The sequence below is a fragment of the Thamnophis elegans genome, unplaced genomic scaffold (genome assembly GCF_009769535.1).
Source record: "Thamnophis elegans isolate rThaEle1 unplaced genomic scaffold, rThaEle1.pri scaffold_59_arrow_ctg1, whole genome shotgun sequence".
NCBI classification, from domain to species: domain Eukaryota; kingdom Metazoa; phylum Chordata; class Lepidosauria; order Squamata; family Colubridae; genus Thamnophis; species Thamnophis elegans.
In genome coordinates, this window is record NW_022473899.1 from 395390 (window position 1) to 422782 (window position 27393).

The window sequence follows — 27393 nt, forward strand, 5'->3', positions numbered from 1 at the left end:
GGGGAGGGGGCTGCCTTTCCCACGGGACACCCGAAGGGGACACCCGCCCACCAGTTGGGGGCAGGCCTGGGGGGCCCAGAGCTCTGGGAGGGGGTCTCTACGGAAGCCGCTACTGCATGGGACCCTCCCCCCCCCCTCGCAAGGGCATCGGCGCCGTCGTTTTATTTCATTCCTTTTTCTTCGGGGCGCATCGAAAGGAAAAGCGCTCCGGAGGCTCCCATAGAAGAGAAGATTCGCAGGCGGGGGTTGAAGTCCGAGGTCCCTGGTGTGCTGAGGAGGTTGCCTAGTTTGGTAATAAAACGTCTGCAAAGAAAACATCCCGCTCAGGAAGAACCCCCAACGCTACAGGTTGCAAAGCCCCCTCCCCAAGATCTGTGAATGGAAGAGGAAGAAGGGGAGGATTCTTTATGGCCGAGTGTGGTTGGGCACAGGAGGAATTTGCTCTCCGTGGGCATAAAAAGACAAGAAACATTTGTTAAGAATCAGGAGGGATAAGGCTGAATGATAGTCGTTCACCCCTGACTTGGTAGCAGCAGTGAGCCAAAAACCGGGGAGAAACCTCACATCTCCGCAGCTGAAAAAATCTCTTTGACTTTTAATAATGTTGATTAGTTGGAACAAAATCCCAACCCTCTGGGTATTTTTTGACCGTGTGTATTCCTCAGTATCCGTGTGAAATTTCTTACAAGCATTAAAAACTATGTAGAAACAAACTGGCCCATTATTTGTTTTTCGTTTTCGTTTTAGGCAATAAAGAGAATTTCAAGCATGCAGACATTTTGACTCCATTTGTTATCAATAAACCTTCCCCCCTCTTTTGCAATAATCGTCTTTGCCAAGTTACAGGTTTGCTGAGGTCAAAGTTCTTAATAACTTCAGCCCCCAAAGCCTCTGGGGGGGGGAGCACTTACTTCCAGGGGAGGGGGAGGCCCTAAGGCCCAGTGGGAGGGGCTCTTTCCCCAGGGGCGGCTCTGGACATCCAGAGGGGCCTCCTCCTCCTCCTCCTCCCCCATGTTGGCCCCATCATCAGCCTTTGGGCTCCCCGGGGTTTCTGGGTGCGAATTAGGTGCGTTTTATGCTGGGGGCTTTCTAACTGCTGCACCGTTTGAGAGCCGTGAAAGGCCAACGTTTCTTCCCTGCCCTGAGCTGCTTCTGCCGGCCACATTCCCGGAGTCTGGATCCAGATGCCCCTCCCCCAAAGAGGTGGGGGGGGCTCTGAGGGCCTCCTCCAGGCAGGCCCTGCCCCCTGCTGGCATCTGGAAGGATCCTGCCTGCCCGGCCAAGGCTGGCCTCCACCCACCCACCCACCCCTCAACCTGGGCCCCAGTGGGGTGCTGGGGAGTTTCCTGGGGAAAGAGATGGGGGACAAACCGGAACTTCTGGGAAAGGGATGGGAGGGAGGGAGGGAGGGAGGGGCCGCTGGAGCCCCAGCTGGGCTGGGTCTTCCCAAGAAAAGGCATCCAAGGAGTTTAGCTGGAAGCGAGAGTTTCCGCCCCGTCTCTTTCTGCAGAAGCAGAGAGTTCCTGCTGGCCAGAGAAGCCCCAGAGGAGGAGGAGGAGATGCCCCAGGTATTTCTCCAGAAAGAGTTTCTTTTGGTCTTTGCAACCCATCTGTGTGAATCTGTGAATCTGTCTTTGCCTTCATGGCATTTGTCCCCCTCCGGGGTAGAAGGTTCCCTCCCTTCGGCCTCAGTCAAACTTCCTCAATCCTGACATTCCCGGGAGTTTCGTGCGCACAACTGCTGTGTCTCACTTTCACAAGGCAGCTAAAAACACACACAGGGCCCCGGTTGGCGGGTAATTCGATCCCTTCCCACTTTCCGATCGTTTCCAATTGGGCGGAGAAGAAAAGGGCCCCTTTCCTTCTCGGCCCCTCCCTCCACACACAGCCAGGCTCCACCCTACCTGTCTCCAGGTGTCAGGAAGCAAGAATCACGGCTCCTCTCCTCTCCGGCGGAAAGGTATTCCTGTGCCCTGAAAGCCCCCCCCCCCAGCTCAGTGGGAAGGGGGAGCAGGGGGACTCCTGGCTTCCCTCCAGCCCACTTCAGATACTCCTGCCCCCCTCCTCCTCTTCCAGTGGGGAGTGGGCACACTCTGGGCACACCTGGTGGCCCACAGGTGCCACAAGGGCGCCACCAGGGAGAAACGTGGCCAGCCTCCACTCCTGTAGCATCTCGGCAGCTCCGTCTGCCTCAAGGCAGGGCTTCCTGTTTCCATCAGGTGGACTCTCTGCCCCCGGCCCCCGGGAGACTCCCTTTCCTGGGAAACCTTGAGGGGCCCCACCTGGGCAGAGTCAAAGGCCAGAGGCAGGAGGCCTCGGGCCCTGAAGGCTGGGACCATGGAGAGGAGACCCCCCCATCTCCTTGTCCTGCTGGGGACCCTCCACAAGGACCTGCGGGACCTGCCTGCCCTCCCCTCCAGCCCCGCCCAGGGCTGCTTCTGGGGTGGCCTGGATGGGGGGTGGGTGGGTGGGAATGCAGGCAAAGCCAGGGACCTTTGCCAAGAGGGTGGTGCCAAGCCTCTCCTCCGCACCCAGGCAAGTCCCAAGGAAGGAAGGCCCAGATCCGTCTGCGGGAGCAGCCCGTGAAAAGCCCAGCGGCTCCCTGCCAGCTGCTCCCCAGGCGCCCCCAGTGCCAGGCCGCGGAAGGCTGGGCGGGGCCCTCCTGGGCAACCCAGCTGAACACGGAAGGAGGCCTGATGCCCTTTGAATTATTTTTATTTTTCCAATTTTTTTGGTTGGATGAGGGACCTTCATCCCACAGATGTTGCTTCCTTCCTCCATTGGGGGGGGGAGGGACCCTTCCTGCTCCCGGCCCCTCCTAAGTGCCTTGGGGGGGAGGGCACAGGTGGCACAGGGACCGGGTGGGGGAGGCACTTTGGAAGGAGGAGGAGAGGCGGCCATCGGAGGCTGTTTTGGGGGCTTCTCTGCTGAGACAAGCAGCCCCCCCCAGGGGAAATACCCACAAGCCCCTGCGGCACCTGTAGGAGGAGGAGGAGGAGGAGGAAAAGGGGGGGGGGTGTTCCCCACTTCAGCCAGGGCCTGTGAGGATTCCCCAGGGCCAACTCCCTGCAGAGCAAGAGCGACACTGATATCAAAGAAATGGTGGGACAGAATCATTAAAAAAGGAGAGGCAGAAGGAAATGTGGATGCCAAAAGTTAAAATATTTTTTACTTATTTTAAATAACTAAATAGAATTGTTGAACTGTCCCACAACGGGTTGACTCCCAGTGAGTTGCCCGTGGTGAGTTGTTCTGTGCCAAGTTGCCCCATTCGCCTTCAGGAATGCCCAGGGCCCAACCCACCCCGACGGGCACAGCCTGCCGCCCGCAGAAGGCGGAGACTCAGACCGAGGACCCTGAGCAGCCGCCTGGCTGGGCCTGCAGAGCTGCTGCCGGCGTCTTGCTGAACCCGTTCCCGGCATCCACGCCCTGCAACCCGCCAGCCAGATGCCCGGCATCTTTAACTCCTTCAGGACTGGCCACAATGGGGTGCAGCAACCCAGGCCTGGTCCCCCACAGGTCCCCGGGTCCTGCCCGACTGCCAGCCACGGGGTCCGCTGGGCTTGTGGATGTAGAGCATATGGTGGAAGGAGCCCCAGGAGAGCCAGGCTTCAGGGCAAGCAGGCAGGATCTGGGGGCCGAAGGAGCTTCATGGTGCTGGTTAACAAGGGGGCAAATCTCCCCTGAAGGGGCCGAGCTGGGTGGGAAGGCCCCACTTGGGCTAGCCGAGGCCCAGGCAAGGACGCCCAGCCAGTCTGGGTGGAACCGAGAGAGGAGGAGGAGGAGGAGGAGGAGGAGGGACAGAGGTCCCTGGTTGGGTCCCTGGGCCTGACCTGATTCTCCAGGCTTCCTTTCGCTGGGTGAGGATCCCTGATTCAGTTTCTCGGCCGGACCGAAAGCTGCTCTGCCGTGAAGGAAAGACAGTCACGGAGCTCCTCCTCCATCCGAGTCCCTTCTGGCCACAGAATTCCAAGTGTAGCTGCTACTTCCCAACGTTTGGAAATGCCTGCAAAGGCTCCCCCTGGACCTCCCCTCTCTCCTGGCCTCCGGCCGGCCCTGGTGGACCCAGCTGAGGGAGTCTTTCTCCAGGGGCCTCAGAGGCTCCAGGGGACCAACTGCCCCCACCTCCCCGGGGCCTCTTCCAAGACCACCCTGGGTCCTCCCTTGGGGGATTCCGCTTCTTAGCCTGGCCTCGTCTTCCGCTTTGGCTCTTTCCCTGAGTGGCTCCCCTCCCGTCATTGTCCAGGACCCCCATCCATCAGATGAGGAGCCAGAGAAGCAGCCTCCGTCCTCCATCCCCTGAGGGGAGTTCTAACACGGCAGGGTGGTGGGGTCCCTTCATTCCTTCAAGGGGGCGATGCTGGGGGATTCTGACGGCCCCCAGGTGGTGGGAGGGGAAAGCAGGGCCTGGTGGGAAAGCTCTCCTAGCTGGAACTTTGTGGATGCTGCCTGCCTGGTGGGGAACATTGGTGGGTGTTCAGAGCAGGAGCTCCGTAGTCGGCATGCAGCTCACCCACAGCTGGGCCGAACTTGGCACAACCGAGCGAGTGTCGCCTCCTCGTACAGCAAGATCAGTTAGCCCAGCAAACGCCACTGCGTCGTCCCTGCTTTTGGCGGAAGGAGGGAACAAAGGAGGGAGGAAAGAAGGAGGCAGCTGCCACATTATTGCCAAAGTGGCGACCACTCCCACGGCCAGTCTTGCGAAGTGCTGCTCACTGGGAAGGGCGTGGAGGCTGCCGGGAAGGCTGGTTCATCCCATCCACGGCTGCAGTGGGACACGGGGCCTCCTCCGTAAAGTGCAGAGGGCAAAATGGGCTCAGACGCCCTTCCTTCTCTGCCAGGGCTGACGTCTCCTTCACTCTTGCAGGCCCTCCCGGAGCCACTGCTGCCATCCATGACTGCTATACCACCCTGCCGGAAGCGATGCCCGTGCCGTTCGGCCCAGCTATTGGTCGGACTGCTGTGCAGCCTGGCCATCCTCTTGGTTCTCAGCTTCCTGGCCACCAGCCGCCAGGAGGAGCTGCTCTCACGCACGCTGCCCGGTGTGGGGGAGCAATACATAGAACCCCTGCTCCTGCCGCCACCCAACGCCTTCCCACTGTCCCCATCGCCCTGTGCCCTGACTGCCCCCTGGCTACTGGTGCTAGTGGCCAGCGCGACTGGGCATACGGCCCGGCGGGCGGCGGTACGACGCAGCTGGGGGGGTACAAGGCTGGCAGGGGGGCACAACATGCGCACAGTCTTCATACTGGGGCTGCCTGGGGATGTGGCGCAGCAGGCAGCACTGGAGCGTGAGTCGGCTGAGCACGGTGACCTGTTGCAGGCGCATTTCGTCGACACCTACGCAAACCTAACCCTGAAGACGCTGGCGATGTTGGGCTGGGCCACCACCCGCTGCCCCACTGCCCGCTTCCTGCTCAAGGCTGACGATGATGTCATCCTCAACCTACCTGCCCTGGCACGATACCTGGAGCGGCTGGCCGGCCCACCCGCTGTCTATCTGGGCCAGGTGTACTCACACGTGAAACCCATCCGCAACCCACACAGCCGGCACTACCTGCCCACCTCACTCTATCCGGAACCCACCTTCCCGCCCTACTGCAGCGGCACCGCCTACGTTCTCTCTGCCCCTGCCGCTGCCGCTGTCCTGCGTGCTGCCCGCCAGCTGCCGCTGCTGCCCATAGAGGATGTCTTTGTGGCACTATGCACCCGCCACGCTGGCATTGCCCCGCGTCACTTGGACTACCTGGCCGGGGCTACCCACTACCCGCCTGATGCCTGCTGCTACCGTGAGGTGCTCTTCAGTGTGCACGAGGTGCCGCCTGACGAAATGCTGTCCATGTGGGAGGCAGGCGAGCACCCGTGCACCGCCTGGCAGCGCTTCCTGGGCCTGATCCGCTGCAAGGTACTGGCCTGGCTGGCCGCGAAAGACGCCTCATGACCGATTTCCCGCTCATCCCCCAAGGACCACGGGAGAAACAGGCCTAGAGCCCCCCACCTGGGACCCTCCGTCTGGCCACGGACGAGCAAAGGGACTGATTGGCCGGTGGAAGAACCGCCAGGAGCTCCGCCCACCTGGATGCTGAGCTTCCCTCTTGGGGTTGGCAGGCCGAGGCTCTGCCAGCGGTGGGAGTGCCAGGCTGCCCTCCTTGATTCTCCGGCCGACGTGGGCCTTGGAGCTGAAAAACCGAAGGAAGGACGAAGGGGCCCGCCCGGTCAGTATGTTTTTAGGGGTGGGGTCATTCCTCCCTGATTGGGGTGCCATCCTCCCTTGGGCACCGGGAGGTCAAAGTGGGCTTTTCACAGCCTCGGCAGCAACGGAGAGGTTGCCCCACAGAGCTGTGGGTGGGGCCCGAAGAGGCCGGAATGCCCCGTGGATCCTCCCCTTGTGGAATGAGACGACCCATGGGGGCCAGGTGGGCACAGATGGCTGGGCATGGCTGGGTCCTTGCACTGGCTAACTGGACATAGGGAGAATTTGGGGAGAATCACCTCTCGCTTGGCAGCATGCTGGGCATTTGCCCTTGTGCACGCGCGCACACACACACACAGACACACACTTATCCCCATCCGTGCTGGGAAGCTGCCAATTGTGCCCAGGGTTGGGGAGAAGGATTTCCCCGTTGGGGGAGCCGTGTGCATGAACACACACTCACACCATTTGAATGCGGGGACTTTTACACACTGCTCTCCTTCCCCACCATGCTTAGCAACCCGGAGGCTCCCCTGCAGGGCGGGGTTTTTATTCTGCAAATGCCCGGGGACTTCAATGTTCATTCCCCCCCCTTTAATGTGGCTTTTGCAGCACCTCCCTTTGCAAACTTCTCCCGGAACAAACTTCTAACGCCCTGTGGCAGCCACATCCTGCCGGCCCATAACCCGTATCTCACTGGCACGTTGTTATGCCACATTGAGTCCCCAAGGGGTGTGTGTGTGTGTGTATCCAGCAGTGCATGTGGGGAGCGGGGGGTGGGCTGCAGTCCTTGGGCAAGGGAGACACAGTGCCCAGGAATACTTTTGGGGGTGCTATTTTGCCCCCCCCAATTCATGCCCCCTGGGAGCCCCGCCTCCTTTCCCAACTGCTGAGGAGTGGGGGGGCAGGGGCAGCCCCTCCCCCATCACAGGGCCAGAGAGACGACACAGTTCCCCTACTGCTCCGAGCGCTCCGGAAGCAGAGTGGTGGCCGCAGAGGCAGAGCGGGAGGAGGGTGCCCTGCTCAGCTGGGCTCTCTCTCACGCAGGCTGCACACGCAGGACTCCCGCTTTGGAACACCGGGCAGCCTCGGTGACTCTGAAGGAGTGCAAGATCGCGTACCCGACGGCTTCCGTCCCTTTGCAAAAGCTTTGGCGTGGAGAGTGGAGGCTTTTGCGTCTGCGATCCCGTTACTCCTTCAGAGTCACCGAGGCTGCCTGGCGCCCCAAAAGCAGATTCGGGGGGGGGGTGCTGCACAGGGGGCCTCCGCGAGTCAGGCAAACTGAACGAAGGGCGCCCGTCCCGCTCCTCCTCCGCTCTCCAGGCTGCTATTTTGGGGCAGGCAAAGAAGCCACGGCAGAAGGGCTGGAGGGGACGGAGCTGGCTTGACCGTGGAGATCTCCCAAAGGTCAAGGCCGGTGCCTGTGGGGAAGCGGCAGGGTGGGGGGGGGCAGGAGATATCTCTCGTGGGCGGGGGGAGGCCTTGGGTGACGGGTGTCAAACTTGCTGTGGCATTTTGCCTTCGTGGAGCTGTGGTGGGCGTGGCCTGTGTGCATCCGGCCTGGGGGGCCGCCAGGTCTCCCCCCCCCCGAGACACCCCATGTGCACTTATTCACCTGAGCGTCCAATTAGCCAGCGCATTGGGTAAACCAGACAGAGAGCATGTTCGTTCATGAGCCTCGGTGGCGCAGTGGTTGGAGTGCGGTACTACAGGCTACTTCTGCTGCCTGCCGGCTGCCTGCAATTTGGCAGTTCGAATCCCACCAGGCTCCAGGTTGACTCAGCCTTCCGTCCTTCCGAGGTGGATCAAATGAGGAGCCCGATTGTTGGGGGGGGCAGAGGCTGACCGTCAGGGTTCCAGAGAGCATCCTATTATTTCTTTTGGCTCTTTCTATTCTTCTGCTATGCCTTTTCTATGGTGGGGGGGGGGAATGGGAGGGGGGATTGTACGGAGTGAGATGCGATGTAGCCATAACAAAACTCCTTTCTAGGAAGCCAAGGTCATCCTTGGTCTCTGCACCTGACCGGAACAGGATGGGTGGAAGCTGCCAGCATGGCAGTGAGAAATTGGGCCATGGGATGGGCTGGTGGGTGTGTGGGGGGAGAGATCTTGAACCTTCAACTGGGGGTGGGGAAAACCGGGAAGCTTTCAGATTCGGGTTTTCCCAGATGTGCCAACATGGCTCTCTTCATACATTGGGAACTTTTGAGCAATACTTTGCCTCGGACTCTGATTTACGTTTGGATGCTACTTGGAACCCTGACGTGGCCATTGTAATGTGCGATTTCTCTGCGGGTCACCCATGAGGCCAATGATGAAGGAAGATTCGGAGGCAGGTCTTTCTCGGGATGAGACGACCCGGAACAGAGTCCGGAGGCCTCTTTTATTGAGCATACACAAGGAAAGGGTGGAGTCACATGGTCTATGTGGACCAATCATGGTTGTACAAGTCTATGGTATATGGTAACTCATTCACTTCCACGTAGACCTCTGAACCTAGAGAATGCCCATAGTCAGCAGATAAATCTTTTACTAGCATGCAAACTTCTGACCCCTAGTTAATACTGCAGAGTCAGCATGCCAACTTTTGACCCCTAGTTAGTGCTGAGAGTTAACAGGTTGTGACCTCTGGTCTTATGGTGAATGGTTACTGCTGTTGTATACGTGTTCCAGCATAGCTATGCATGCCTACACTTATGCTACAACAGTAATGGGTCAATAAATTGTTGCCCAACCACTGTCCACCTGTGGCTTAGAGTCCAGACAAGGTTGTCCCTTGCCGGGTGTCCTGCACCCTAGTAGCAAACATATGTTGTTTTGTTATTCTCAGCTGAAGAGGTTCAACTGAGGGTTTCCACTCTCCGTTCTTCTTCTGGAGCATCGGCTGGTTTCTTCAACCCGGTGTGGGGCGTCCAGTCGTCTTTTCAGCAGCCCCCACAGCGGTTTCGGGGCTCAGCAGCACTTGGAAAAGACCTTCCCACCCAGGTGGTAGATGGGATTCGTTCCCACGATTGGATCAGGACTCTCTCTCTCTCTCTCTCTCTCTCCGGGCTGGAGTTGGCGGACTGCAAATGCTTAAGGGTGGATGCTTTTATCGTTGTCTGTATGTATTGTCTGTGTAATAAAAATATTTTTATTTTATTTTAAATAAGGATGGATGCTGAGCGCTTGACCTCTGGCCCCAGGATACAATGTCCCTCGTTTCCTAATATCAACTGATTTTTCAAAGTTTGGCTCCTTCATTTTACTTTCCAGAACTTTAAAGGGTGCTGGCTGGGGTGTGTGCAGCCTTCCCACCGAATCCGTTCTTCTTTGAAAGACCCTCCCAGTGGAATGAGTTCCTCTGTCGCCATCAAGGGCTTCCACAATAGCAATAGCAGTAGACTTATATACCGCTTCATAGGGCTTCCAGCCCTCTCTAAGCGGTTTACAGAATCAGCATATCGCCCCCAACAACAATCCGGGTCCTCATTTTACCCACCTCGGAAGGATGGAAGGCTGAGTCAACCCTGAGCCGGTGAGATTTGAACTGCTGAACTGCTGATCTAGCAGTAGCCTGCAGTGCTGCATTTAACCACTGCGCCACCTCGGCTCACAATCTCCTACGCATTGACCCCAAGGGCAGCACAGGATTCCAAAGAGGTTCCTACCGATGCTTTAGCTCCCCAGTGACTCCCCTCGTGCAATTCTTTTTAAAAACCACTATTCAAGAGCCAAGGTGGCGCAGTGGTTACAGCGCAGCACTGCAGGCTACTTCAGCTGGCTGTTAGCTGCGGTTCAGCGGTTCAAATCTCACTAGGCTCAGGTTTGACTCAGCCTTCCTTCCTTCCTTCCTTCCTCCAGAGGCCGAGTCAAATGCGGAGCCAGATTGCTGGGGGCAGGAGGCTGATTCTGCAAACTGCTTAGAGCTGTAAAGCGGTATATAAGTCTGCTATTCTTGCAGTATTTTGTGATAACTACAGTGTTTCCTTAAGGGCCTTTTTTGTTGTTTGATAATTGTATATTTGCTATAACTTCAATCCTTTCGCTGCCACAAAGTTACTTTCCAATTTCTTGATATTTCCCAGAATAACATCTTACAAAGCTGGGAAGCTACATGAGAATGTATTTGCTTCCACAGCTAAAAGTGGAGGAAAGGAAAAAAAAAGAGAGAAAAAAAACATTTTTTGTCCTGGGTCAGATAGATTATACTTGTCCAGGGAGGCTCTACAGTAAACATGTTGCAAATAACCCATTCAGGATTTTAAACGGTAAAGCTGCGAGGCTTTACTGATTTAACATTTCGTGGCAATGCCTTTGCAACAGGGATGTGGTGGCTCAGTGGCTAAGATGCTGAGCTTGTCAGTCAGAAAGGTCGGCAGTTCGGTGGTTCAAATCCCTAGCGCCACATAACAGAGCGAGCTCCCTTGACTTGTCCCAGCTTCTGCCAACCTAGCAGCTCGAAAGCATGTAGGAAGGTACGTAAGTAGAAAAATAGGAGCCACCTTTGGTAGGAAGGTAACAGCGTTACCGTTCCATGCGCCTTCGGCATTGAGTCATGGCAGCCACACGATCGCAGAGACACTCTGGGGCAGCGCTGGCTCTTCGGCTTTGGAACGGGAGGTGGGCACTGCCCCCTAGAGTCGGGAATGACTAGCACACATGTGCGAGGGGAACCTTCCCCTTTAATGCCTTTGTGTCAGGCGGAGGATAATATTCATCACAGGTTCCAAGTAGCATCCAAAATTAAATCAGAGCCCGAGGCAAAAATGATTGCCCAAAGTTCCCATTGATGAAGAGAGCCACGTTGGCACATCCGGGAAAACCCTGAATCTGAAGGCTTCCCGGTTTTCCCCACCCGGTTCCACCCATCCAGTTCCGGTCAGGCGCAGAGGTGCAGAGACGAAGGGCGGCCTTGGCTTTCTAGAGAAGAATTTTATTTTGGCTACATATCACGTAAATGCATACAATCCCCCCACCTCCCACTTCCCCACCATAGAAAACGCCTAGCAGAATAGTAGAATAGTGTGTGTGTCAGTCCAAAGACCCCAAAGGAAAAATGGCTGCAGGCCTCACACCCAGGATAGCTGGGAAGAGAAAGGGTTGCCCTCCCCTGAGCCAAAATAGTTCATCCGAAACCTTTGCTTTCAGAGATTTGAACTCGGGGTTCTCCAGCCTTGTAGCCGTAATAACCATGAGACCAAATTTGTTCCCCGTAGAGGTTTCCCTCCCACTCCTTGGCTCCAAGGAAAAGGAAGAGAAACGGAGCACACACCTTAAGCAGGAATTCATCACCACTTTTGCAGTGGCAAGGAGTCCCAAAGACACACCGTTTAATTAGAGGCTATATACCTCCATAGGGCTGTCCCTTTAACCAGAATGCCCTCAGAGGCATTGTGGAGGATAAATCCAGAGAAAGGAAGATCGCTGAGTCACGACACAGAGAGACTCTGAGGGTTGGATGGGACCTTGGAGGTCCTCTAGTCCAACCTCCTACTGAAGCAGAAAACTCTATTCATGGTAGTGGATCTGCGTACTTGGGAGACCGCCTCCTGCCAATCACCTCCTCTCGACCCATAAGATCCCACAGATTAGGCCTCCTCCGAGTGCCATCTGCCAGCCAGTGCCGGCTGGCAACTACCCGGAGGAGAGACTTTTCAGTAGCAGCTCCGACCCTTTGGAACGATCTCCCCGTGGAGATTCGTACCCTCACCACCCTTCAGACCTTCCGCACAGCCCTCAAGACCTGGCTATCCCGCCAGGCCTGGGGGTAAGACTATAATCCGCCCCCACCCAAATGTTGGGTTGAATGTTGCTTGATTTTAACTTTACATTGTGTCTTTATGTCATTGTATGTCTTCCCTTCCCATACAAGTTGTTAGCCGCCCTGAGTCCCCTTAGGGAAAAGGGCGGCCTATAAATAAACTCAACTAAACTAAACCAACTAAACTAATTTCTAAGAAATTTGTCCGATTTCTTCTTTAAAACTTCCAAATATGAACCACCCACAGCTTCTGGAGACAATAATCTCATTCATTAATTATTCTCATAGTTAGGGAAGTTTCCTTCGATCGGAACTGGACTCCACCCCCGCAGATCCAGCCGAGACACAGGGGAATAACTTGGTAGACCATCTCTGGGTTGAGTTCCAGGATGTTGCCTCCGGGGATGTGGACAAGGCTATGCGAGCTGTGAGTTCCTCCACCTGCATACTGGACCCGTGTCCCTCTTGGCTGACTGTCAACAGCAGAGAGGTGACACGAGGCTGGATCCAGGCGGTTGTTACCGCCTCTCTTCGGGAGGGACACCTCCCCACCGCGCTTAAGGCGGCGGTGGTGAGGCCCCTCCTGAAGAAACCGTCCTTGGATCCAGCAGTTCTTAATAACTATCGTCCAGTCTCCAACCTCCCCTTTGTGGGGAAGGTTGTTGAGAAGGTGGTGGCCTTACAGCTTCAGCGTACCTTGGAGGAAGCTAACTATCTTGACCCCTTCCAGTCTGGCTTCAGGCCCGGTTACAGCACTGAAACCGCTTTGGTCGCATTGACCGATGATCTCTGGAGAGCCAGAGATGGAGGCCACGCGTCCATCCTGGTTCTCCTTGACCTCTCAGCGGCTTTCGATACCATCGACCATGGTATCCTTCTGCGACGACTGCGGGAGGTGGGGGTGGGTGGCACTGTTTTACAGTGGTTCTCCTCCTACCTCTCGGACAGGTCGCAGTCGGTGTTGGTGGGGAGGGAGAGATCGTCCCCGAGGCCCCTAACCTATGGGGTGCCGCAGGGCTCGGTTCTGTCCCCCCTGCTATTTAACATATACATGAAACCGCTGGGCGAGATCATTCGGAGGCACGGGATTAAGTACCACCAATATGCGGACGATACGCAGTTGTATCTGTCCGCCCCGTGCCAACTCAATGAAGCGGTGGACGTGATGAACCGGGGCCTTGAGGCTGTTAAAGACTGGATGAGAGCTAACAAACTGGTGCTCAACCCGGAAAAGACCGAGTGGCTGTTGTGTTTTCCTCCCAAAAATTCGGCCAGCGTTCCATCAATCAGGCTGGGGGGACAAAATTTATACCCCTCAGACAGGGTCCGCAACTTGGGAGTCCTCCTGGATCCACAGCTGAGTTTTGACCACCATTTGTCGGCTGTGACCAGGGGGGCATTTGCCCAGGTTCGCCTGGTGCGCCAGTTGCGGCCCTACCTGAACCGGGAGGCTCTCACAACAGTCACTCGAGCCCTTGTGATCTCTAGGCTGGAATACTGCAATGTGCTCTACATGGGGCTGCCCTTGAAGAGCATCCGACGACTTCAGCTAGTTCAGAACGCGGCCGCGCGAGTGATCATGGGTGCACCACGGTTCGCCCATATAACACCGATCCTCCGTGAGCTGCGCTGGCTACCTGTCGATCGTCGGGTGCACTTCAAGGTTTTACTTACCACCTATAAAGCGCTCCATGGTAGTGGATCTGGCTATCTGAGAGACCGCCTCCTGCCAATTACCTCCCTGCGTCCCATCAGATCGCACAGAGTAGGCCTCCTCCGAATTCCATCCGCCAGTCAGTGCTGACTGGTGACTACGCGGAGGAGAGCCTTCTCAGTTGCAGCTCCGACACTATGGAACAACCTCCCCGTGGAGATCCGTACCCTCACCACAGTCCAGGCCTTCTGCACAGCCCTCAAGATCTGGCTATCCCGTCAGGCCTGGGGATAGGATTACTCTCACCCCGCCCGAATGTTGAGTGAATGTTGTGTTTTTATGGTTAATTTCTTTTATTCACGTTTCTTTTTCTTTTTAAGTCTTGTCTTGCACTCCCTTCCCTCCATTGTTGTAAGCCGCCCTGAGTCCCCTCAGGGAAAAGGGCGGCATATAAATGTTTAATAAAATCCAAATCCAAATCCAAATCCTTAGTTCTAAGTGCTTCTCTCCCTAAGTTTCGTTTTAAAAAAAAACTATTTAAAAAATAGCAATAGCAATAGCAGTTCGACTTATATACCGCTTCATAGGGCTCTCAGCCCTCTCTAAGCGGTTTACAGAGTCAGCATTATTGCCCCCAACAACAATCCGGGTCCTCATTTCACCCACCTCGGAAGGATGGAAGGCTGAGTCAACCCTGAGCCGGTGAGATTTGAACCGCTGAACTGCAGATAACAGTCAGCTGAAGTGGCCTGCAGTGCTGCTGCTGGGTTGCGATATTTTCGGGGAGGGGAGGCCTTATTTTAGCACCAGTGCTCAAAAGCCCAAATGGGCCTGTTTTCCAGGGAGGGCTTATTTCTGGGAAACGGGGTAGAAATTCCACTTAGTTCACAGTTTAAAAAAGGGCAACTTCCTGTTTCTCTGTACGAAAGGAAGTCAGAATTAGTCACGGGGTGAGGATGTTTTAACAGCGTGGGCTGTGGTGGGCGTGGCAGGGGAAGGGCGCTGCAACCCCCCCCCCCATTCCCACCCCACTCCTGGGCCCGGCCAGAGGTGGCATTTGCTGGTTCTCCAAACTAAACATTTCTGCTACTGGATCTCCAGAACCCGCTGGATTTCACCCCTGCACCACCTCAGCACCAAAGTGTGGGCAGAAGCAAGGAAGAGAGATTTTCTCCTCTCCGGCGGTGGTGGAAAGGTTTTCCTGCGCCCCGAAAGGCCCCCAGCTGGGTGGGAGGAGGGAGCAGGGGGACTCCTGGCTCCCCTCCAGCCCGCCTCAGGGATACCTGCCCCCCTCCTCCTTTTCCAGTGGGCAGTGGGCACGTTCTGGGAGGGCAGAGCCAGGGATAGACTTGCCCACCTTCTGGTTCCTGCCCTCAAGTGGCATCTCAGCAGCCCTGCCTGCCTCCCGGCCATCTTCTCCCTCCTTGGTGGCTCTCCTGGGTGCCCAAACAGCCCCAGAAAAGGCAGAATGGCTCAGCCACACCTGGTGATATGATAAGTTTTTTTGATATGATGATATGATAAGTTTATTTATAGGCCGCCCTTTTCCCTGAGGGGACTCAGGCCGGCTTACAACGTATAGGGAAGGGAGTACAAACAATGACATATAAAACAATACGTAATTAAAAATAAAAGCAACATTCATTCATCATTCGGGTGGGGACGGATTATAATCTTTAACCCCAGGCCTGGCGGGATAGCCAGATCTTGAGGGCTGTGCGGAAGGTCTGGAGGGTGGTGAGGGTGCGAATCTCCACGGGGAGATCGTTCCAAAGGGTCGGAGCTACTACTGAAAAGGCTCTCCTCCTTGTAGTTGCCAGTTGCCAGACACTGACTGGCGGATGGAACTCGGAGGAGGCCTAATCTGTGTGATCTAATAGGTCGCGAGGAGGTAATTGGCAGGAGGCGGTCTCTCAAGTGCCAAAACCTTAAGAGGCTTCCAGCCTCCGGCATCAGAAGTGGCACCCAATGGGAGTCCGGGGGCATCTCTCTCTCTCCCCCTCCCCCCCCCCCGGGACAACCCAGCTGAGCACAGAGAACTGAGCGAGCGGCTCGGCCGGAGTTTGCCAGTTGCCAGGTAAAGGAAAACATTTGTAGCTGAGGGCTGAGCGGAAGGAGCCCTCAAGGCGCTTCCTGAGCTGCCTGGTGAGATTGACCGGGGTGTTGTCTACCTCTTGGCTGTTGGCCTGGGGTTAACCTTGGGAGTTGGGTGCCGGATTGCTGGTGGTGGAGGAGATGCTGAGGTCTTTTGAGCCCCTTTTAGGCCTGTCGGTTGTCCTTGCACAGCATGTGGAGGTCGGTGGTGTCCCTGTGTCTGTTGTGGGAGGTTCTGTTTATCCCATGTTCCCACTCAGTTGCTGATGAAACATGACCTTCCTTCATTTTGGGGAGCCCCCCCCCCCCTCCTGCAGGGTCTCTCCTAAGGGCTCCCAGACTCGGGGGATGGGCGGGGGGCAGGCGGCCTCTGCTGCAGCCAGCAGGGAGGGCTCAGCTGGCACAGGGAGGGGGGCACTTCGGAAGGAGGGGCAGAGACATCCATGTGTCGGAGGCCTCTCTGCTGAGACAAGCAGCCCCTCCAAGGGGAAATACCCACAAGACCCCGCGGCACCTGGAGGAGGAGGAGGAGGAGGAGGAAAAGGGGGGGGGTTACCCAGCAGGAACCAAAGGTTCCCCCACTTCAGCCAGGGCCCCATCCACCCCGACAGGCAGCAGCGTCCCCGCAGAAGACAGCAAGTGTGATAGTCGGCTGCCATCATCTCCAGAGGACCCTGAGCAGCCACTGCTGGTGACCGGCTGAACTCCCAGCCTTCAGGCCTGGTCCCCCCCCTCAGGTCCCTGGGTCCTGCCCGAACTGCCAGCCACGGAGTGGATGTAGAGCGTGTGGGGAAAGGAAGCCCAGGAGAGCCAGGCTCCAGGGCAAGCAGGCAGGATCTGGGGGCCGAAGGAGCTTCCTGGTGCTGGTGGAGGAGCCGGCCCTGAGCAGCTGCCTTGACAGGGGGCCGGATGTCCCCCGAAGGGGCCGAGCTGGGTGGGAAGGCCCCACTCGGGCTAGCCGAGGCCCAGGCAAGGACGCCCAGCCGGTCTGGGTGGAACCGAGAGAGGAGGAGGAGGAGGAGGAGGGAAGGGGGACGGGGGTCCCAGGCCTCCTTTCCCGGGATCTGGGCTGCTGCGGGCTCCCTCTGGCCCTGGGAGTCTCTCCCCCCCCTTCCTTCCCGCCTCCAGGCCCTTCTCCTCGGACGGCCTCCCCGGCTCTTGGCCAAGACCTTCGGTTGAGCGGCTGCGCAGCGCCCCTTTACCAGGGCAGCGGGAGGGCTGCTCTCGGCCGGAGGGGGGCGCGCAGAGGCTGGAGCGAGGCGGGCCGGAGCCTGAACGAGCGAGCGCCGCCTCGTCCCCCAGCAAGGTCGGTTGGGCCGGCGAGACGCCGCCGCCTCTGGCGAAGGAGGGAGGCGGGAGGGAGGGAGGCCGCCGCTTCCTCCGGCCGGTCTCGCGAGGCGGCCGTGGCGGGAGCGCCTGGGAGGCTGCCGGGGGGTGGGTGGGGGGGAGGCAGCGGGGGCGGCCGTAGCGCTGCGGCGGCGGCGGCGGCGGGGCTGACGCTCTTCCCTCTCTTGCAGGCTCTCCCAGCGGCCCCGATGGCTGCCGCGCCGCCCTTCCCCAGACGCTGCCCGCGCCGCTTGGCCCGCCCGCTGCGGTGGCTCTTGGGCTGCCTGGCGCTGCTGTCGGCGCTGAGTTTCCTGGTGGGCGGCGGCTACGAGGAGCTTCTCTCGCGCTCGCTGCCCCTCCTGCTGCCCGGCCAGCCTCTCGCCGCCGCCGCCGCCGCCCGCCCGCCGCCGCCCGCCGCCGCCTTCGCGCTCTCCCCGCCGGCCTGCGCGGCGGCGGCCGGAGCCCCGGGGCTGCTGGTGCTGGTGGCCAGCGCTGCCGGGCACGCGGCGCGGCGGGCGGCGGTGCGGGCGAGCTGGGGGTCGGCGCGGGAGGCGGGCGGGCTGGCGGTGCGCACCGTCTTCGTGGTGGGGCTGCCCGCGGAGGAGGAGGAGGAGGCGGCGCTGCAGGCGGCGCTGGAGCGGGAGGCGGCCGAGCGCGGGGACCTCCTGCAGGGCCGCTTCGCCGACACCTACGCCAACCTGACGCTGAAGACGCTGGCGCTGCTGGGCTGGGCCGCCGCCCGCTGCCCCGCCGCCCGCTTCGTGCTCAAGGCCGACGACGACGTCTTCCTCAACCTGCCGGCGCTGGGCCGCCACCTGCGGACGCTGGACGCCGCCGAGCGCCTCTACCTGGGCCGCGTCCACTGGAGGGCCGCGCCCAGCCGCGACCCCGCCAGCCGCCACTACGTGCCCGCCGCGCTCTACCCGGAGCCCGCCTTCCCGCCCTACTGCAGCGGCACCGCCTACGTCCTCTCCGGCCCCGCCGCCGCCGCCGTCCTGGCCGCCGCCCGCCACCTGCCGCCGCTGCCCCTGGAGGACGTCTTCGTGGGGCTCTGCGCCCGCCGCGCCGGGCTCTTCCCGCGCCACCTGGCCCGCATGGCCGGCTCCGCCCGCTTCCCGCCCGACCCCTGCTGCTACCGGGAGGTTCTCTACAGCGCCCACCGCGTCACGCCCGCCCAGATGCTGGCCATGGCCGCCCAGCCCCCGCGGCCCTGCTCCGCCTGGCACCGGCTCCTCGGGCTGGCCCGCTGCAAGGCCATCAGCTGGCTGGCCGGCGACGACGGAGGAGAGGCGACCGCGGGACCCGGCCCCCCTCGGAAGGCTGCGGCCCTTCGGCGGAGGACGGAGCAGGGCGCCTCCCGCTCATCGGTCTTCCCGGCGGCCCTTCCCCGCTGAGCGAGCGACGGACTCCGAGAGGACCTTATGCGGCAGCGGCCGGGGAGAAGCTGCCCCACAGACCTGAGGGGCGTCTGAAGGGGCCTGGAGAGCAGCGAGGCTGCGGGACCCTCCTGCCAGCTGGAACGGGGGCTGTGAAGGCCGCAACTTTGCCCTCAGCGGGGAGTTCAGGCTCTGGGGGGCCCAGGAGCAGCCCTGCACTTTCCCAGGGGCCCCTGGAGTTGGGGGCGAGGGGGCTGCAGCCCTTTACCTGGGGGTGGGTGGGGGTCCTGTGTGACAGGAAGCCCCCTGCAGAACCCAATGAGCGTATTTCTTTTGGGGGGGGTTGCTTCTCTGCCCCCCTCATCCCAAGGACGCTTCATGCCCCCTGGAGAGCCCCCCTTCTTTGCCAACTGCTCCCCCCCCCCTGCCCCGAGAGATGACACACGTCAACCAATCACAAGTCTGTATTCAGGCAAAGGTCCAGAGTCCAAAAAAGCCCCCGAGGAGTCTCGGGGAAGGTCCATGGGGCCCAGCTGTCCAGCGCACGGCCGTCCAGAGCCGCAGCCGCCCACAGCCACCGTCCTGCGTGTGGCAGGGATGCCAGAGTCCTCTGCCCGCTATTTCCGGAAGCGATCCAGCGCCGAGCTGTGGGCCGCGGGGAGTTTGGTCTTGGGGACCGCTGGCTGCGCCTCTGCCTTGGCAGCCAAGCTCTTCCGGACCAGGGCCTGCCGGGAGGAAGGTGGGTGGGCGTGAGCAGGAACTGGCAGAAACCCCCCCCCCCCCGTCCCCACAAGAGCCGGGGCCCAACCCGGTGAATGTGCTGCTAACTCCGGCCCTCTGGAACGAGCTCCCCGTGGAGATTCGAACCCTCACCACCCTCCAGGCCTTCCGCAAAGCCTTTAAAACCTGGCTGTTCCGACAGGCCTGGGGCTAAAGAGCTTTTGCCCCCCCCCCCTCCTCGAATGGTATGGTTGTTGTGCGTTTTTAAATTGTGTATTGTTCTGTTCGTCTTTTTTATTCCTTATTTATACGCCCCCCCCCCTTGACTTGGATTGTAAGCCGCCCCGAGTCCCCTTTGGGGAAAAGGGTGGCATAGAAATTCAATAAATTCAATTCAATTCAACTCAAAGGCCACCGTGTTCTTGTGTGTGCTTGGAGATGTATTAAAAGCAAACCTTTGGCAGCCCCATTGTGGCTCAACAGGACTGGGGGAGGAAAAAGGAGGAGCCCACGTCGCTACGAAACGGTCGCCCGATCTCGATGCTCCGAGATCACTGCCAATACTTTTATGGCTGGGTGGTACAATTGGACCTCAACCGTCCCGTAGAGACGGGTGAACGGGAAGACGACGTTCTGCTGATCACGGGGACATCGCAAAGTCCCTGACTGATCCAGGAGAAAGTCTCTCAGCTGGCCTTAAAAGTCCAGCCTCTAGGCTGACCAGCTCCAAAATGGGAGGAAACGGAAGAGAAAGTGTTGACAGCTGGTGAGGAATTTTTATCCGTTCTAAAAGAGACTGCCTATAAAAAACTTAAAAGCTAATTTAAATCTAAGAATAAAAGAAATAAGGGGCAGAATTAAGCTTTGGATGGTTTTGGTCAGTGTGTTATCTTAATTTTTAAACATTGTTTTCATGGATGGAATTTATGTAAACCGTTTGAAATGAATGGATCAAGTTTTCTTCTATAATTTGTACTATTATTTTCACAACCTACGGACCAAATTTCTCCTTATTAATCACGTGCGTCTTTTACTCTTTCTTCTCTATTTCATGTAAGAATTTGACTGTTTTTTTTAACTTGGAATATTAAGAGATACAAAAAGAACAAAGAGAATTGCAACAATTGTAACAACAAAGGGAGAGATATAACACCGCTACTCACTTGTGTATTGAAAACAAAATACTTTTACTTTCACTACTGATCATCCTGGTCTGGAACTTTAAAGTCTCACAGTTTGTTTATAGAAAGTGATAAGAAGCACCATTTGTTTTTATACAAGTGTTCCCTTGAAGAACATCCTTAACCAGGGATCTCATGGTGAACTTTGGTGTAACCTTGTAAAAATCTTCCAAGTCAGAGCAGCGGTGTTTCTACAGCTGGAAACAATGGCTTATTTCCAACAATAGAGAGAAACTGTCAGCTTGCAAGAGGTAATGTTTGCAATACAGAAACCATCAAATACATTTGAGAAAATGTTTGAAAAATTAGAGCACCTAACAGAAAAATATGATGAAAAGGATGGAGATGCTTATCAAACGGGGAAAACAGAGGGTAGAGTCCCAAGCAATAAAGGGAAAAAAAGACTAAATCTGCTGACATCTGTGGTGAATGGTTTCTGTCTGGAAATGGCAAAAGTGGAGTATGGAAAGGGGAACCAGATGGATGGGAACCCTACCCTAGATGGCAAGACACGGAAGAAGAAGGAAAAATAAAAGAACTTAGGGACTTAAAGGGAGAAATTTTATTAGTAACACTATAACACTGACAAAACAAGCTGATTAAGGAAAAAGAAGAAGGGCATCAAAATTACATGAGAGAATCAATAAACAATAAGTTGCAAAGAAGAGCCCATACAACCTTGATTAAGGAGACAATTAAGAGGACTGATGCCGCAAATGGCAGAAGACATGAGACTGTTTCGCTACTGGAAAGAGATACAGGCTGATAGATGAAAGTGTTTTATCTAAAACTAGTTGGACCTAGTGAAATTGAGTGACAATAGATGTGGTTAAATAAACAATTGAAAATGATAATAACGTATACCGTATGTATTGGTATAACAAGTAGTAATTGGATATGAAAATTGAATGGTACCTATGAAAGGAAGATGAAAAATGCTTTGGTTTCACATAAAGATTAATAAAAAAGAACTAAATTAGGATAATGGATATAGTCAAACGAAGGAGAGATAATGATAACAATGTGCATATAGGTATGGGTACAACATGGGGAAATTGGATGTAAATTGTAAACAGTGATTTGGAAAGGAAGATTAGAAACCTTTGTTACTAAATGTTATTGATGTTTAGCTAGAACAGGCCGTAAGGATATTGGGATACTAGAAATAGCAGACGAGATTGCCAGTACGTGGTTACGTCTTGAGTTTTGGTATGTTTTATGATGAAGGACGTTTAAACAATTATAGTCAAACGAGAATGGGGGGTAGGATGATGGTAATATGCACAAATATATTTGATTTAAAATACTAGAATTAATATGAATCATGAGTGACTGTGAAAGAAATGCATGAATTTTCTTTGTAACCAACACTTTCTACAGTATGTAAAGAAAGAGGGGTTTTTTTGTGTTGTGTCTGTTTTGAAAACTAAAAAAAAAAACTTTTAATTTAAAAAGGAAACCAGGGCTGGTGGAGGAGGGGGAGGAGGAGGAGGAGGGTCCTGGGAGGGGGAGACTCACCCGCTGTTCCTCGGCGGCCACTTTCTTCCTCCGCTTCAGCCGGCTGCCTGCCGAGTCCCGGCCCTTCAGCTTCCTCCGAGGGGAGAAGGGCTCCTTGGCCTCCGGGTCGTAGCCCTGTGGGGAGGGGGCAGGGAGTCAGCCTCCTCTCCGCTGCATCCTGAGCTGCCTCCTCCTCCTCCCCCCATCGGTGCCCACACGTACCAGCCTCTCTGCCCGCTCCTTGCGCTGCTGCTCGGAGGAAATGGGGTCCACCCGGCCCAGCTCCGTGGGGTCCAGGCTGATCAGCTCCGATGGGATCTGGGGAGAAGAACCGGCCGTGAGGGGAAACCAGGGGGGGGGCTCCTCCCCCAGAGCTCCCTCTCCCACCCGTGGGGCCCCTGGGGAGGGGGCTGGGGAGGGAAAGGGAGGGGCAGGGGGCTCACCTTCTCCAGGAAAGCTTTCACCTCCCACTCCTGCCTCTGCCGGCGGCTGCGGAAGGGATTGTTCTCCAAGGCGTCGAAGTTGGGCTCCCCAGCGCCTGCAGGGCAACAGGGCGGAGGGAGGTCCTCTCCCAAAACAGGGTGGCCCATCCCCACTCCCTTCTACCCCCCCCCCTCTGCCCTGGATGGCCACTGACCCTCATCCTTTACCTGGGACCAGAAGGCTGGCAAAGCCCTGCTCGTGCCCCACGCCCAGCACGTCCTCGAAGGGGCAGAAGCGGAGGCCGTGGGAGGGGCTGGGCAGCCTGTGGCACAGGTAGGGCTTCTGGGGCGGGCCGACCGAGACGTCCTTGTACACCTGGGGAGGGGGAGAGAGGGGGCAGCTCAGGAGAGGCCAGGCCAGTGTGGGGGTGGGAGGGCCAGGCTCTTCCCGCAAGGTCACTCACCTGCACCACGTCCTGGCAGGCGGCCCCCAAGAGCCCCCGCTGGCTGAAGTCCAGCAGCCCAGCCCCACAGGGCAGCAGCAGAGAGTGGAGGCGCCGATACGCCCGGAGGTCGTAGATGTGGAGCTTGTGGTCCAGCCCCGAGGTGGCCATGTAGCTGCGGGAGAAAGCAAGGAGGGCCCCTTCTACGCTCTGCATGCCCCCCGCCCTGCCCCCCCACCCCTCAGGCTGCCTGCTTGCTCACCTCCCGGAGGGGTCGATGGCCACGGCCCTCACGGCCCCCTGGTGGCACAGCATCCGGGCCAGGGGGGCTTTGGCGCTTGGGCTCCAGAGGGTCACCGTCCCTGCAGCAGCGGAGGGAAGGGGGAACGGTGGGCAGAGGTGCTCCAGACTTGGGCAGGGAGACCCCCCCCACATCCCTCCCCCCCACTCACCGTTGCTGTGCCCCAGGTGGACGATGGCGTTGGAGGGGTTCTGGGCCATCACTGCTAGCCGGCCAGCCTTGGTGCAGATGGTGGCCACCTCCTTCCCCACCGAGATGTCCAGGTACTGCAGGAAGCCGGACTCGCTCTGTGGGGGGGGGGGGAAGAGAACAGTTCTGGGAGGGGGGTGGAGAAAAATGCTCTCCCCCCCCCCCGTTTTCCTGGGCTCTCCAGCCCAGCTGACCCTGGTTGACGGCTTTGGCAAGGGGCCGGGGGTGGGGTCCCAGGAACGGCCCCTTTGGGGAGACGGCCGAGGCCCCCCGAGGCCCGCTCACCGCTGTGGCCAGCAGGAAGTGGTAGGGCAGGAACTCCATGCGCTGGACGCCGTTGAAGCACTTCAGGCAGTTCAGCTCCACGCCTTGCTGGTCATAGACGTAAAGCCACTTCCGCTGGGCCACGGCAAAGAGGGTCTCCGTGTGCAGCCACCTGCAACAGGCAGGGCAGGAAGTCAGAAAAACGAAATTTCCCTGGGAAATATCACCTCCATGTCTTTAGGCAGGAAGCGGGCTCACTCTTGAGCCCCCACCTTCGTCAACGGGGCCATCTAAAGGCCTGGGCAGGTCTATTCTACATAACAAAGATCTCCCCCCTCCAGATCCATGATAGTATTAGTCCTTTACCCCTCTCACCACTGGGCGTCTGGGAAGAAGCTCAACCAAGCTTGGACTCAAAATGCAGCCTAGAGATTTGCCCCTGCATGGCCCCCCAAGGGAGCCTGACAACCAATCAGAATGCAGGATCAAAGGCCTCAGAGAGGGCATAAAACCAGGGACTTTCTCTGCCTCTCTGTTTCTACTCCTCCCAACATCCGGAAGCATCTGATGATTCCCCCTTTTCCACTCAGGAGCTCAGGGGGTCCTGCCCACCATTAAACCTTCTTTCCAAGCAGCCTCCTTGTCTCCAGGGTCTTCCCCCCCCACCCTGGAACCGAACCCAGGTGGGCGTTTCTTCCAACAGCCCCTTCACGGGTGGGGGTGGGTGGGGGAAGGGAGGGGGCAGGGACCCCCCCAGGCCAAACCGAGGCCTCCGTTGTGGGTTGAAAGACTCACAAAGATGTGACTTTTGGGAGCCGCTGCTGTGCAGCCAACATGGGAGGGATTGCAGCCCCCTGCTGGGCCGTGGGGAGGGAGGGGGGGCCTCTGGGCTCTCCCTCAGTTCCCCCCAACCCCCCCCCTCAGGGGAGGCCCAGAGCTGGCTCCCTGTGGGGGGAGGGGGACTCACGTGAGGTCTGTGATGGTCTCCATGACGTTGATCTCACACATCAGGGCCTTCGTCTGCCAGTCCAGGGCAGCCACGTGGCCCCGGCGGCCCCCCAGGAGGAGATGCCTGGAGTGGGAGCAACGTAGGGGTGAGTGGGGGGGGGAGGACGCAGAGGGCACCCCAACCTTGGTGGTCCCAGGCCCTTCACAAGGCCCCCCCACTCACCTGCCGTTCCGCGTGTAACTCAGCCGGTAGGGGCCGAAACGATCCAGGCGCAGCTCAAAATGCTGGGGGGGGGGGGGAGGAAGGGGGGAGGAAGACAGAGTGGTAATGAAATTGCTCCCCCAGACCAGTAACCCCCCAGCCCTCCACCCCCCCTTTCCAACCTTTGCACTGGCAGCCAGATCGACGGCAGCAGCGATCTCGGCCTGGGAGACGGTGCAGGTGTCTTCCTCCTCCTCCCCCTCCAGGAACCTGGCGGCCAAGAAGAGAAATGGGGGCGTAATGGGGGTGTAATGGAGGGGTCAGTGTTGCACACACACACACACACACACACACACAGACTCATTTTTCGCCCCTTAAAAAAGATTGAAGTGAAAACCATTCCAACAAAGCCGTAATTCTCTTTTCAAGGCGAATTGATATGCCTCCACAGAAGGAAATGGCTTCAGCCCCCCCCCCTTAAAATGGGATCTGAATGCAAACAGACAAGACTCCCCCCACCACCACCTTCGGGCTGGCCCTGCACCCTTGAGGAGGCCCCCCCCTCCCTGCCTGCCAACCCCGTCAATCAGTGTCACAGAAGAGAAGAAGGCCCGGAATCCGGGATGCCAGGAAGGGACGGAGGGGAGCCTGGCAGATGTTAGGGAGGCCAAAGCACATCTGCAGGGGGGGGAGAGAGAGGCTGCCGGACCTCCCGTCCTTCTCCCCCCCCCCCCCCGAAGCAGCCACGGAGAAAACCAGGGAATTGGAAGGAATCGGCCGTCCAGGGGGAGGGGGGGGACCTTTTGGCCTCCTGGGGGCCCACAAGGGTCTTGGGGGGGGGGGAGAAAACATCCATGGACGGACAGTTGCAGGCCGAGGGGGGAGCTTGCAGGCCTCATCCAACCGAAGCTTTAAACTAATGTACCAGGCCAATACCTCCCAATGGGGGCCAAGGGGGTGTGTGCAGGAGGGGGGGGTGGGGGGGGGCTCACCCGGGTTCCTCCAGCAGCAGCAGCTCCATCCGGGCTGCCTGGCGAGCGGCCGCTCGGGCCTTCTCCTCCTGGGAGGCCAGCCGGTGCTTCAGCCGCTCACTGGACACCTCCTCCTGCAAAGGGGGGGGGGGCAGAGACGGCACAAGGGGGTCAGGGGTGGTGGGAGAGGAGGGGGGGGCTGGGCCAGAGGGGGTTGTGTGTGTGTGTGTGTGTGTGTGTTTCTCACCAGCTGCTGTGGGGCTCCTCTCTGGAACTTCCTCGCTCTCTCCGGCCCCACTGGGTCAGGGGCTCCAGGGAAGGGGTCCTCCTTCTGCAAAGGGAGGGGGGGGAAGAGAGCAAGCAAAAAACACAGGTGGGGGGGGGTCAGCTTCACCCCCTCCCCTCCTCTCCCCCTCCCCCCTGATTCCTGCTGCCCCCCCCACTCGCGCACCCCTCCCTTCCCCCCCTCCGCTCCCCCCCTCCCTCTCTCCCCTCCCCCACTCACATCCTTCCCTCCCTCCCCCCCCTCCTCCCCCCCCCGCCTCCGCTCACCCCCGAGATCCGCCTTTTGCCCGCCTTCTGCGTCCTCCGCGGCCGCCGGGCCCTCTTGGTCTTCGGAGGGGCCGCCGCCCCATCGCCTCCGGCCCCTCCAGGCTCACCGTCCCAGTAGCGCTGCGGCCGCCCGGCCTGCGAAGAGAGGGAGGGAGGGGGGGGGGAGAGCATTAGGAGGGGGGGGTCCGCATTCTCCCCCCCCCCGGAGCCTTCCCAGAGGAGGCGGGGCTGGGGAGTGTGGGGCGGGGGGGGGGCGCCCGGGGTGGGACTAGATGACCTCCGGGGGTCCCAACCGGCCCCTCTGACTCCGCAGCCGCCCCTCCGCCAGAGATACAGGCTGACAGGCCGCCTCACCTTCTTCCTGGCGGCGGGAGCGGCCTCCCCGCGGCTCCCCGCCTCGCCCGCCGCCGCCATCCTCGCCCGGTGCCTCCCTCCGCCCCACGTGGAGGCGCCGCCGCTCCTGCCGCCGCTTCCGCCTCCCCCTCCCAACTGCTTCCCGGAAGTGACGCCACGGGAGGCGGAACGGGAGGCAGCCGCCATTTGCCGAGCGGAGCGACGCACCCGCGGCCATTTTGGAGAAGGGCGCGGCCTGCTGCCGTTCCTTCCCCACCGGAGTGAATTTCAATGGCTTTCCGTGGAAGTGGGGACGGGGATGAAGCGCCGCTCGTGAATCCCGTTGTGCGGTTCCCGGGCGCGACTTCTCATTGCGATACTTTGTGGCCAGGATAACAATAAGGAATCCTCTGCCCCCACTTAAGATGGCTGCAGCACCCTCCCGTTCTCCCTCCCGCCCGGCCTTAAGATGTGCTGGGCGGAGCTTTCAGAGGGAGGCGGATCCCGGTTGGCTCTGAACAACTCGGCCTTTCCTGCGGGCGAAAGGAATTCTGGGAGTTGAAGTCCCCCCCCTCCCTCCCCTTATACGTTCGAGAAAAGCTGCTTTAAGACCTCCAGGAAAAGTGGGGGGGGGGGGAGAAGAGGGAAAAGGCAGGAAGGCAGAAATGGGGGATGCGGGGAGAGAGAAAAGCAGACAAAAAAAGCCCCTTTGCCCATCCAGAGTTTGGCCAGGAGGCTTGTCTGAAATTCCCTTGGACTCGTATCCGTTTCACCTATTCACCTATTCACTCTTTTATACCTGTCATGTAATCCCTGCTTGGCGAAATAGACAAATTAAAAAAGTAAAATTCTGACTCAAAAAGTGACCCCAGGGGCTGTTACAGCAACACTGTCCAAACTTCAGAACTTTAAAGACGTCTGGACCTCAACTCCCAGAATTCCCCAGCCGGCCAAGGAATCCTGGGAGTTGAAGTCCAGGCGTCT

The 27393-nt window shown here is 58.4% G+C and overlaps 3 protein-coding genes across 4 annotated transcripts; 2 read left to right on the forward strand and 1 right to left on the reverse strand.

Moving 5' to 3' along the window:
• Window positions 1-1900: 1900 nt before the first annotated feature.
• On the forward strand, window positions 1901-9596 carry LOC116523582 (beta-1,3-galactosyltransferase 4-like). 2 transcript variants are annotated; one of them, XR_004257089.1, is made up of 3 exons: window positions 1901-1960; window positions 4868-6215; window positions 9024-9596. XR_004257089.1 is itself a non-coding variant. In XM_032238694.1 (2 exons), the coding sequence occupies exon 2, from the start codon at window positions 4895-4897 to the stop codon at window positions 5939-5941; it is 1047 nt and encodes a 348-aa protein (XP_032094585.1). In that variant the 5' UTR covers window positions 1901-1960; window positions 4868-4894; the 3' UTR covers window positions 5942-7910. The 2 variants fall into 2 exon arrangements, 1 of the variants encoding a protein (XP_032094585.1); XM_032238694.1 differs by lacking the exon at window positions 9024-9596 and having other exon boundaries at window positions 4868-7910.
• A 7224-nt stretch (window positions 9597-16820) lies between these two features.
• On the forward strand, window positions 16821-18744 carry LOC116523581 (beta-1,3-galactosyltransferase 4-like). The gene is made up of 2 exons (XM_032238693.1): window positions 16821-16990; window positions 17202-18744. Exon 2 carries the CDS (start codon window positions 17220-17222, stop codon window positions 18402-18404), a length of 1185 nt encoding a protein of 394 aa, XP_032094584.1. The 5' UTR covers window positions 16821-16990; window positions 17202-17219; the 3' UTR covers window positions 18405-18744.
• Window positions 18745-18835: 91 nt separating this feature from the next.
• Window positions 18836-26541, reverse strand: WDR46 (WD repeat domain 46). Its single transcript, XM_032238685.1, has 16 exons — window positions 26431-26541; window positions 26077-26211; window positions 25772-25855; window positions 25546-25658; window positions 24736-24823; window positions 24575-24636; window positions 24371-24475; window positions 23425-23575; window positions 23102-23237; window positions 22912-23011; window positions 22671-22824; window positions 22435-22582; window positions 22228-22322; window positions 22007-22102; window positions 21806-21919; window positions 18836-19111 (listed from the first exon to the last, which is right to left on the reverse strand). The coding sequence occupies exons 1-16, from the start codon at window positions 26488-26490 to the stop codon at window positions 19004-19006; spliced, it is 1749 nt and encodes a 582-aa protein (XP_032094576.1). The 5' UTR covers window positions 26491-26541; the 3' UTR covers window positions 18836-19003.
• Between the last annotated feature and the right edge of the window lie 852 nt (window positions 26542-27393).

Bases quoted from the DNA above. Each gene is read 5' to 3' on its own strand.
- LOC116523582 (XM_032238694.1), top strand. From the start codon at position 4,895: ATGACTGCTATACCACCCTGCCGGAAGCGATGCCCGTGCCGTTCGGCC.
- LOC116523581 (XM_032238693.1), top strand. From the start codon at position 17,220: ATGGCTGCCGCGCCGCCCTTCCCCAGACGCTGCCCGCGCCGCTTGGCC.
- WDR46 (XM_032238685.1), bottom strand. From the start codon at position 26,490: ATGGCGGCGGCGGGCGAGGCGGGGAGCCGCGGGGAGGCCGCTCCCGCC. The intron at 25,856-26,076 runs GTGAGCGGAGGC...CTCCCTTTGCAG, and splicing joins GCAAAAGGCGGATCTCGGGG to AAGGAGGACCCCTTCCCTGG. The intron at 23,238-23,424 runs GTGAGCGGGCCT...CCCCCCCCACAG, and splicing joins ACTTCCTGCTGGCCACAGCG to AGCGAGTCCGGCTTCCTGCA.